We start from the raw sequence: 12255 nt of genomic DNA on the forward strand, positions 1-12255 counted from the left end.
CTGAGAAGTTACAGGATAAACTCATGACACCATCGAACTTAGCTATGCAGGAAGGGTGTAGGAGGAGAGACAGCTGAAATGTAGGTACTGGGGGGNGGGGGTGGGGGGGCGCAGTGTCTAATGGAACCTCATCCCTTCCCTTTGGTGCCCATAAGTAACCAGTACTGCTCTAAGAGCTAAGAACCTTCCTCTTCAGTGCCAGCACGAGTCCCAGGGCCTTGTGCACACTAGGCAAGGACTGTACCACGGAGTTATATCCCCAACCCACAGAAACTTACTGAATAATAAGCGATGATGATGATGATGATGCCCCACTAGCCATGACTGGATTATTTGACACTGTGATTTTATCTACTTAGCTGTTTGTATACAAGTCTGAACTTTCTGACAAATAAAAGACACCAGACAAAGCTGAAAAAGCACAAGTATTACTCTTAGATTAGAGCAAAGGAGACAAAAAGTGGAAAATTAGCAAAGTGAAACTTTAAGTAACAAAGAAAGTCCAAAGCATAGACAGGAGCCAGTGACCGGACGCGTGGTAGGACAGGGGCTATGTGTCTGCTCTGTGGCTGGTCTGAACTAGAAGCATGACCAGTTCAGAAAGCTCTGACTTCAGTATGTGTCTCACAAGCACAGAAGGCGCACCAACCAGTGTGGCACTGTGTTAGTCCAAGCACCCAGGAGGCAAAGGTAGCTGGATCTCTCTGAGTTTGAGGTCAGCCTGGTCTACATACCAAATTTCAAGTCAGTCATAGCTACACAGAGAGACCCTTCCTTAAAAACAACAACAAAACCACAAAAAAGCATGTTAACAAAAATGTATCAGTCAAGGCTGGGGCTTTGGCTCAGTTGACAGACCTTTCCTAGCATGTGCCTACAACCACAACACTTGGGAGGTAGAAGCAGAAGGTCAAGGCCCTGCTGATCCACACTGTACTACAGAGCAGTAGTGATAGAAACTGCATGGTACTGGTACGGAGACAGGCAAGTACATCAATGGAATAGAATTGAAGATCCAGATATAAACCCACACACCTATGGTCACCTGATCTTTGACAAAGAAGCCTAATCCATCACTGGAAAAAAGACAGCATATTCGACAAATGGTGCTGTTCAACTGGCAGTCGGCATGTAGAAGAATGCAAACTGACCCACTCTTATCTCCTTGTACAAAGCTCAAGTCCAAGTGGATCACAGACCTCCACATAAAACCAGACACACTGAATTTAATAAAAGAGAAAGTGGGGGAGTTGGAGAGATGGCTAAGTGGTTAAGAACACTGACTGCCCTTCCAGAGGTCCTGAGTTCAATTCCCAACAACCACATGGTGGCTCACAACCATCTATAATGGATCTGATGCCTTCTTCTGGTGTGTCTGAAGATATTACATAAACATTACTCATATACATAAAATAAATAATTCTTTAAAAAGAAGAAAAAGAAGAGGAGGAAGGGAAAGTAGGAAAGAGCCTCAAACACATTGGCTCAGGGTAAATTTTCCTGAACAGAACATTAATGGCTTATGCTCTAAAATCAACAATTGTCAAATGGGACCTCATAAAATTGAAAAGCTTCTGTAAGGCAAAGGACACTGTCAATAGGATAAAATGGCAACCTACAGACTGGGAAAAGATCTTTACCAACTCTACATCTGATAGAGGGCTAATATCCAATATATACAAAGAACTCAAGAAGTTAGACTCCAGAGAACCAATTAACCCTATTAAAAATGGAGTATAGAGCTAAACAAAGAAATCTCAACTGAGGAAATCTTGAATGACCAAGAAGCACCTAAAGAAATGTTCAATATCCTTAGTCATCAGGAAAACGCAAATCAAAATGACCCTGAGATTCCACCTCACAAAAATCAGAATGGCTAAGATCAAAAACTCAGGTGACAGCAGATGCTGGTGAGAATGTGGAGAAAGAGGAACACTCCTGCATTGCTGGTGGGATTGCAAGCTGGTACAACCACTCTGGAAATCAGTCTGACAGTTCCTCAGAAAACTGGACATAGTATTACCCGAGGACCCAGCTATATCTCTCCTGGGCATACACCCAAAAGATGCTCCAATGTATAACAAGGACACATGCTCCACTATGTTCATAGCAGCCTTATTTTTAACAGCCAGAATCTGGAAACAACCCAGATGTCCCTTAACAGAGAAAATACGGTACATTTACATAATGAAGTACTACTCAACTATTAAAAAAATGACTTCATGAAATTCACAGGCAAATGGATGGAACTATCATCCTGAGTGAGGTAACACACATGGTATGTACTCACTGATAAGTGGATATTAGCCCAAAACCTCAGAATACCCATGATACAACTCACAGACTATATGAAGCTCAAAAAGAAGGAAGACCAAAGTATGTATGTTTCAGTCCTATTTAGAAGGGGGAACAAAATAATCACGGAAGGCAGAGAGAATGAGAGACTTGGGAGGGATTGAGAAGGGGGAGGGAAAAGGGGGGGCAGGATCAGGTGTAGGAGGAGGCAGGGAGGGGGAGAAGTGCAGAGGGTCAGGAAATTGAATGGAGGTGTATAGAAGTGGGTGAGGAGGAACTGAGGGTAGCCGCTAGAAAGTCCGAGATGCCAGGAAAGCAAGAGGCTCCTAGGACCCAACAGGGATGACATTAGCTGAAATACCCAACAAAGGGGAGAGAGAACCTATAGAGACCATCTCCAGTGGATAGGCATGGCCCCTAGTTGAGGGATGGGGCCACCCACCCATATAAAAAATACTAACCCAGAATTGTCCCTGTCTAAAGGGAATGCAGGGACAAAGAATAGAGCAGAGACTGAAGGAAAGGTCACCCAGAGACTGCCCACCTAGGGTAGGGATCCATCCCATCTGCAGACAGCAAACCCAGACACTGATGCCAAGAAGCACTTGGTGACAGGAGCCTGGTATAGCTGTCCCCTGAGAGGTTCTGCCAGAGCCTGATCAATACAGATGCGGATGATCGCAGCCAACCATCAAACTGAGCATGGGGACCCAATGGAGGAGTTAGACAAAGGACTGAAGGAGCTGAAGAACAATACTAACCAACCAGAGCTCCCAGGGACTAAACCACCAACCAAAGAATACACATGGCTCCAGCTACATATATAGCAGAGGATGGCCTTATCGGGCATCAATGAGAGGAGAGACCCTTGGTTCTGTGGAGGCTTGATGCCCCAGCATAGGGGAATGCTAGGGTGGTGAGGCAGGAGTGGGTGGGTGTGTGGGGGAGCACTCGCATAGAAGCCGGGGGGGGGGAGGAGGGGGATAGGGATGGCATATGGGGTTTGCGGAGGGGAAACTGGGAAGGGGGATGTAAAATGTAAATAAATAAAATAACCAATTTTTTAAAAAAGCATGACTGGAGGTATTCAATAGAGCTAATGATGTTGCCCCCAGCAACCACAGATTTGTAAGCAAATGTCACTGTGCACATTGTGGACTCCCAGACTGTGAGCTATTACCCAGATACGACTCATTGCTACTGCTCTTGGCTACTCATCAAAATGAGAGAGGACCCTAATGCTGAAGGCACCACACTTTGTCGAACACAGAGAAATCCAGCTAGAAGTGAACTGGATGCTTTACCCTAAGGCCTAGCTCTCACCGTGCCACAAGGTACTACGTATACTGCTATGGGAGAAGAGCCATCACATTGCCTGGCTCTGAACCCTCTGGGCTACAATCTGACCTCCAGGCAAGTATGTCTGGGGTAACCATTTGCTTTACAGTTGGATTTGAGGCCCATTCCACAGGAAGGAAATAGTACTTAGTATAGTGAACGTGACCGACAGCCATGGCCGAGGAGGTCAAGGCTTTAGGAAAGAGCGCACTGCTGATGCTTTGTGGCTGGACAAACGACTCTGTAGACATTAGCTTCTTTCTGCAGAGGGTGACAATCAATGCAGAGATTCACAACTGTCAAGGTGCTGAGGGCTAGTGATTGCTGAGTTCTCAGCCTGAAAATGATATCTCCTAGGCCTGGGGACATCACTTGAGGGGTTGGAAAGATAGCAAGAGTCAGAGACTGGAGAGGAGCGTTATGGCATCTGTATTCGGCATCCTGCACCACACTCAACCACGGCATAGAGCAGCTGCACACGTGTGCGCGCACATATACACATACACATGTACACACACATGCACACACACACACACACACACACACACCACGGGGTGGTGGGGGAGTAGGAAGGAGGCTAGTTGGGAGAAAAGGTGTCAGGAAGAGTGGGAAGGGGTGATGGCTAATGAATATGATCACGATACAGTCTATACAAATGATTGTAAAAATATTAAATAAAAATGTTAAAAAGCAGAACAAGTGGAGATCACATTACTCCTGCTTATCTTTAAAGATGTGTGTGCATCTATGCTTGCCTGCATGAGTTAGGTGTGGCAGGCCTGTGGGAGCTCAAGGGCATCAGATCCCCTAGAGCTGGAGTCACAGGCAGTTAGTTCTAAGCTGCCTGATTTGGGTGCTGGGAATCAAACCCAGGTCTTCTGCAAGAGTAGGAAGCACTCTTAACTGATAAGCCCCCCTCTAGCCCTATGATTTAAAAAAAAATACAAAACAGTTAAACACTCAACCAAAAAAACTTGTCAAAATCAACTTATAAAAACAAAATTCCTGAAAAAGGTCAAGAAAATAATCTTATTCATAGTAACTACAAAAAAATGTAAATATCACCAAACAGTGAATAAGTAACCTCTACAGTGACAATGATGAGTGTCCAGTGAAAGACACTGAAGGGGAAAACCACAATGAAATGGTCTTCCATGGTCCTGCACTGGAAGAAAAGTTACTGTGCCACAGTGCCCACAGCAGTTTACATACTCAATGCAGTTCCTGTCCCAATAGCAGTGACACTCTTTACACAGGTAGAAGGAACACTACTAAAATGTGTATGTGACTATAAAGACTGAATAACTAAAGTAATTGTGAGCACAGGAACAAAGATAGAGACATTTAAAAATCCAATTTCAAATCAACGTCATGCTACAATGTATGAAGACACAGAACATGTGCTTACTTAAACTATAGGGTTAGTTACCCTGGACAATGGAACAGAGTGCCTTCAGTCAGTGTGCTGCTGTAGGGTTAGTTACTCAAGACAATGGAACAGAGTGCCTTCAGTCAGTGTGCTGCTGTAGGGTTAGTTACTCAAGACAATGGAACAGAGTGCCTTCAGTCAGTGTGCTGCCTACTCTATGCCAACATGACACAAGCTAGTCATCTGATAGGCGGGAACCTCAACTGAGAAAATGCCTCCATAGGACACAGGCTGAAGGCAGGAATATAGGGCATTTTCTAATCAGTGATTGCTGGGGGAGGGCCCAGCCCATTGTTGGCACTGTCATCCCTGGGTTAGTGGTCCTGGATTATAAGAAAGCAGGCTGAGCAGCCATGAGGAGCAAGCCAGTAAGCAGCATCCCTCCATGGCCTGTGCATCAGCTCCTGCCCCCAGGTACCTGGCGGGCTTGACACTCATCCTGAATGGCAGTATGCAAGTGTTAAGTCAATGAATCCCTTTCTTCCTCAGTTTGCTTCTTGGTCATGTTTTGTTGCAGCAATAGAAACTCTAAGACAACAGTAAAAATATACACTGGAGAAAGAACAGTATTTTCAGTAAACTGTGCTCATGAAATTGGACATTCACACAAAGAAGAAAGAAACTGGACCTCTGTCTCTTCTATATAAAAATCAAATTAAAGTAAAAAGGGGCAGTATATTAGGACACTAGTCTGAACTAATTATTTTGTTTTGAGACTGAGTCTTTCTGTGTAGCCCTGGCTGGTCAGAACTCCCTATGTAGACCAGGCTGTCCTGGAACTTCCTATGTAGACTGGGCTCACCTCCATTTCACAGGGATCACCAGTCTCTGACCCCTGAGTGCTGGGATTGAAGGTGTGCACCACCATACTTGGCCTTAGGCAAACAATCTGTGTTACTCATAGGAATTCTAACGTAGAAAATCTGAAAGACTTAACTAAAACTGAAGAGCAAATCACTCATGTAGTGTAAGAGGATATTCTATAATAAATTATAAAAGCTTAAATGTTTCCAGAGGGGGTGGGAAGTGGAGGCAGTGTACACCTTTAATACCATCTCTCAAGAGGCAGGGGCAGGCAGATCTCTGTAAGTTCAAGGCCAGACTGGACTACATAGCTAGTTCCAGAACAGCCAGGGCTACACAGAGAAATCCTATCTTAAATCTTAAAACAACAACAACAAAAAAGGAAAATTAAATTCTGTGATTACCTTCCAATGTTCTTGGGGTTTGTCACTGGGGACTGAACCCCTGGTCTTGCACATACCAGGTAAGGCGTTCATCACTGTCCTACAGTGCCAGCCCTGCCTTCAGTTCTTAATACCACACTGCCTAGTAACGTGACACGAATGAATGAAAAGTCTGGAGAAAAGATAACTAATGCATGGCGTGTAAATCAAGTCCTTAGATATTTTCTTTGTTTTTTAAACCCTAAACCTTAATGGGAAACCAGTTTTGTTGTTTTCTGGGCTTCTGTTTCACAGACAGAGGAAATACAAACACACACCCAAGTAGTGGAGCTGCCATGTCCACAGTTCCCCATCTGCAGTGCACCACTGTAAAGCACCAACTCACGGTCTGAGTGCCCATCTACTCAGCAGGGTTACAGAGCGGTGTGCGCTGAGCCTTACCTGCAACCTATTCACTTTCTGGGCTTCTTTCAGAGACACGGCATGCCCTTTGTTCTCCTGCATCATCAGCTGCACTTGGCTCCTCAGCTCCTCCAGCTCCAGATCCTTCTGCGTGAACACCACTTGATCGGCGGCCAGAGCACACTGGGAAGGGAAGAAGACAGAGTTCAGCAGACCCTGAGAGTGCTAGAGAGCAGTGTAAGGTCCACTGATAGCTTGACAACCCCCGGCTAAGGTTTCCTTGGCCTTCTTACTTGGCCTTTTCCAGATTCTTTCTGAGACAAGCAGAAATAGAGGTGCCTATCACTGTGACTGCATGGGAATCTATTCCAAGTGTAGATGGTACCATTCCATGGGAACAGAAACGAGGAAGCGCTAGGAACCAACATCCATTCATCTGTCTTCTTCCTAACTGCAGGTGCAACTTGACCTTTTAGCCAAAATGAATCCTCCTCTCTTTGGACTGCTTTTCAGGTATTTTGTCCCAGCAACAAGGCTACTTAACAGAAGTAACTGGTACTAAGAAGTGTGATGAACGTCTTAGCACCAGTTGCTGCAATGAACCTCATCCCGTGACCTAGTTTGCCGGAGGACTTCGGGAAAGTTTGGAAAACTGAGGTAGAGAGCCCTAGAGTGCTGTACTTAGAGCTGGAATGGGCTGTCCCAGCAGCAGTTTGGTATACCGGAATGCCAAGGAAGTGTGGGCCCAGACAAGTGGAGACCATGTTTATGAGGCTTCGAAGGGAAACAAGGGCTCTAGTGGGAACTTTTACAAGCTGACAAAGGTGCGGGCTGCATTCTGTCATGGGAACTTGAGTGAGTCTGAACTCAAGGCAATGGACTAATATGTTTAGTGAAGAAACCGTCAAAGCAGGATAGCATTCAGGCTATGGCACAGTTACCCCTCCTTACTCTCATCCAGATCTACAGTGAGAGAGAAAGCAATGAGTAGAGCATGCACTTGTTGGAAAACTGTACCGCTTGGCAGGGAAGGCAGCTGTCACTGTTAAGGAGTTTAGCACCATCAGCAACAGTGCTTAGCCCTGGGGCAGGGGGAAAGTGCCTTGATGGCACAACTCTAAGAAAGGCTCCATCTAAGAACGGAAATTCATTTGAAAGAAGAGAGCTGGCACTGAGATTGCTGCTCAAGTGGTTCCCTTCTGAAAAGAACTGCCTAGGAACTGTTTTATCATGGTCAGCACCAGAGGCAAGCACAAAGGATCAGGCTATACCTCAGGTGGTGGCGGCAGCAGCAGCAGCAGCAGCAACAGCAGGACTTAGCAGCAGCATCCAGGAGACACTGATCTTATAGGCATGACAAACACAGGAGCAAGAAAGTCATAGAGGCTCGCATCAAGGCTTTAGAAAGTCACCGAGGCCAATCAATGTATAGCTCCATCAGATTCCCTGCAAGGGGTCCCCGAGTGGCCAACAGGTAGACAGGTGTCAGCAAAGCTAAGTTGTAATGGAATCCCAGGATACTGGGGATGTCAGGGTCATGGGACACTGATTAAGGAAAGCAACAGGCATACAGTGAGACTTGTGTTAAGAGAGAGGCCATCTGTACTGAAGCAGCAGAGCTGGAGAGATGTGGTACCTAGGCCCTTGCTAGCCCAGGCCCTTGCTAGCCCAGGTGACACAGCATAAGCCCAGATGCTGGACATGAAGCTGTAGGAGTTTGTCTTCCTTGCTAGGTTCCAGTCTTGCTTTGGTCCCATTTCCTGTCTCTGACCAGTTTCTCCCTTATGTAAATATTGAATTGTAGGAGCTCATGGTTAAGAAATCGATTCTCAGAAGATACTTCAGATTTTTGAGCAATGTTGGAACTGTTGGATTGTGGGGATGTTTAGAGATAAGTAAATACATTTTGTATTATGAGATGAAAATGAGACCTAGAAAGAGGAATGAAATGTTATGACCTAAAATAATGGATATCAAGTTGATAAAGATGGAATTGTGAAAGTTGATCTTCATTGTCAATGAGAGGAAATTTATAATCACCATGGAAACACATAACTGCAGATGTGTCTATGAGAGTGTTTATAAAAAATTTAACTGAAGAAGACCCATCCCAGAATATATAAAAAACAAACAAAAACCAAAAATGAGTAGAGCATTACCTTCTCTGCAGTCCCCAATGGTGGCCCATGTGACCAGTGGCCTCCTGTTCCTGCTGTCATGCCTTTTTTGCTATATGGACTAGACTTTCAAACTTGAGCCAAAAGAAAACTTGCCTTTTAAAAGTTACATTTGGCAGATATTTTTTATCACAGTAACAAAAAAGTAACTAATATATATTTGTTACAAAATATAAAGTTCAAATTTCATGAAAAAAATTAAATTTTAGAAATTATTTCTACCACTGTGAGCCTGATGGCTCCCAGTAAATGCTACAGACCTTGCTAGTGAGATCACTGGTGATATTAAGGAATGTAGAAAATGTTTAAACACGTGGAATATCTACACTAAATTATTTTCCAAATGACAATTATATAATCATTCAAAATCATATGCAGAAAAGAATCACTCAAAGGTCAAGATAGAGACCAGTAAGTTTTATTATATAAATCATAATATAATAAAATAATTTCAAATCACTCATTGCAAGTCAACAAAGAAAATTTTTACTTATTAAGTTTTGGTGTAGTATGAAAGACTGCCCATGGTTTATCTCAAAAGTTACTGAAATACTCATGCCTGCCAACTATAAATCTACATAAGGGTAGATTTCCTTATAATTTTGACAAGATCTTGCTAAAGCATAAGAAAACACAAGTATCTTCTACTAAGCCACACACTAAAGACATCAAAAATGTAAGCAGCTCTACTAAGCTGTTCCCAGAGCTGAGATCAAAGGCAGGGCTTCACAAGCCACAGGCGGGTGCCCTGTCCCTAAGCTACATGCACAGTCCATGTTTTGAAAGTCTGCCGGGAAATTTCAAACTTTAAAAGTGAAATTTAAAAAGTTTAAGAGGAACTCTCATTAGTTTGTTTCTGGCCTGGGCTCCATGAGCAGCCCTAGGCCCTCCTGCCTCAGCCTCTTGAGTGCTGGGGTGATAGGCATGTGCCTGCCACATGTCCCATGTGAAACGGTTTCCTCTCAGTTCATGAAAAAATGTATTTTGCTGAAACCTGTAACTAAAAAGGTTGAGTTTTAAATGATGTTTTCCTGCTGAAGAACAAAAAAAAGTGGGCATGGTGGCCCAGGGCAGTATGTACCCCACACTGTCCTGGAACTCGCTGTGCAGTGCAGGCTGGCCTGGAGCTCATAATCCTCCTACTTCTGCCTCCCAAGTGCTGGGGTGACAGGCATGCACCAGCTCCTTCTGTTTTCTTCCTCCCTCCCCCCCTTAGATTTATTTATTTTTATGTGCACTGATGGTGTTTTGCCTGTATGCATGCCATTTTGAGTGTGCCAGATCCTCTAGAACTGGAGTTCTACATATAGAATTCAAGTCTATCTTGTGTTATTTGAGATCCTTCCTTGGAAAAAACAAAAACATGGTTGGAGAGAGATGACTCAGTGACTGCTCTTCTAAAGAACATGGCTTCCCTCCCCAGCATCCAGGCAGTTCAAAACTTCTGCAACTTCAATTCCAGGGGATGATTTGATGCCTCCTTCTTCTCGCCTCTATGGGCATCACACACACACACACACACACACACACACACACACACACACACACACACACACACGCGCGCGCGCGCGCGCGCGCACGCGCGCACGCACGCACGCACGCACACACACATACAGACAAAATACCCCCATATATAAAAGAATAAAGTAATTAAAAACAAAGAAAAAATACAAACAAATGTAAAAGGCAAACAGCAATACCAGGGAAGCAGAGCACGGTTACCTAAGGAACAAGAGGCAGAGCACGGTTACCTAAGGAACAAGAGGCAGAGCGCTGTTACCTAAGGAACAAGAAGCAGAGCACAACCTAAGGAACAACTCAAGGCCCCCTCGTGGGATTTTGCTGGAAAACTCCACAAAAGTCGAACTGACTTTGTTTTGTTCTCTACTAGTTCCTGGACATACGTTCATTTAAAAAGACGTGAGTGATATGGCTTAAGGGTGAAGTACCACCACTATGCCTGAGGAGGTGAGTTCAGTCCTGGGACTACATGCTGGAAGAAGAAAACTGATTCCTGCAAGTTGTCCTTTGATCTCTATACACCTGCATGTGTAACACACAAATAAATGTAACTTTTAAATATGAGGAAGTAATTTTCAACTAAATATATACATAGTATATATTTATACATGTATACACCCACATTATTTAAAATCAAGTATGTAGACAGGTATATGGCACATACCTCACCTTTAATCCCAGCAAATAATAAAATTCCCCCAAATAAAGAATATATAAACATAATAAATAAGTGTATAACTCAAACTCAAGGGATAAAGTATTTTCTTCATTCAAGAACCACAGTGGTGCCCTAGGGATGTAACTCGATTGGTGGAGTGCCTGCCCAGCATGCATAAAGCCCTGAGTTTGATTCCCAGCACTAAATAAACTGGATGTAGTTGATGTACTCATATAATCCCAGAGCTGCAAGGTAGAAAAAGGAAGATGAGAAGCTGAAGGTCATCCTTAGCTGTATAACAGGTCAGACGCCAACCTAGGCTATATGAAATCCTGTCTCAAAAACAAAAACAACCACAGACCTGAAAGTCAGACATGGTAGCTCATACCTGTGATTCCAGGTCTTGGGAGACTGAGGCAGAGATCATTCAAAGTTCTAGAGTTCTAGACATGACTAAAATACTGAGGGAGTTGCAAACAAGTCTGCACTATCATATGAGACTGTGAGGAAGAAGGAGAAGGAGGAAGAGAAGAAAGCAGAAGAAAAGGAGGAGGAAGGAGGGAAGGGGGAGTGAGGGAAGAAAGGGAGGAAGGAGGGAAGGAAGAGAAAGAGAAAGAAAGAAAGAAAGAAAGAAAGAAAGAAAGAAAGAAAGAAAGAAAGAAAGAAAGAAAGAAAGAAAGAAAGAAAGAAAGAGAGGAAGGAAAGAAGGAAGGAAAGAAGGAAGGAAAGAAAAGGAGAAAAAGAGAGGTAGAGGTAGAGAAAGAGTGAGTGAGAGAGAAAGAAAAGAGAAAAGGAACAACAACAAAAAGACCAAGGGCATTCACAGCTCAGAGATACAGTGAGCACCTAGCATGTTCAAGGCCCTGGGTTTCAGAAATCACACACATACAAAAGAAGAAAACTCAGTGCAATATAACAATTTTGTTTGTAAAAATATTTCTTTGATCCTCTAAATTGGTATGAAAGTTCACAAGGTTCTATTTAATAAATATACCTTAAAATGTACTTTGATCACATCATAGGAGAAAAAGAAATAGACAAAGAGCAAATCTGAGAAAGAATAGGAAATGAGACACAGAGATGCTAAGAAGAAAACTGAGATTTTCATATACTTATTTCCTTTTTTGTTTTTTTAAAGATAGGCCTTACTCACTGTATAGACCAGGATGGTCTACATTTCACTGTATAGATCAGGATGGCCTACATCTCACTGTATAGACCAGGATGGCCTACATCTCACTGTATAGA

At 43.6% G+C, this 12255-nt stretch overlaps 1 protein-coding gene across 1 annotated transcript in view; it reads right to left on the reverse strand.

Moving 5' to 3' along the window:
* The window catches only part of Kif27 (kinesin family member 27), a 71445-nt gene that overhangs the window by 48218 nt on the left and 10972 nt on the right, over window positions 1–12255 (reverse strand). The window contains exon 4 of the mRNA XM_021215381.2: window positions 6691–6834. Coding sequence (XP_021071040.1) covers window positions 6691–6834 — 144 coding nt within the window. The remainder of the gene's footprint in view (window positions 1–6690; window positions 6835–12255) is intronic.

The sequence above is a fragment of the Mus pahari genome, chromosome 16, assembly GCF_900095145.1.
Source record: "Mus pahari chromosome 16, PAHARI_EIJ_v1.1, whole genome shotgun sequence".
In the NCBI taxonomy this organism is placed as follows: domain Eukaryota; kingdom Metazoa; phylum Chordata; class Mammalia; order Rodentia; family Muridae; genus Mus; species Mus pahari.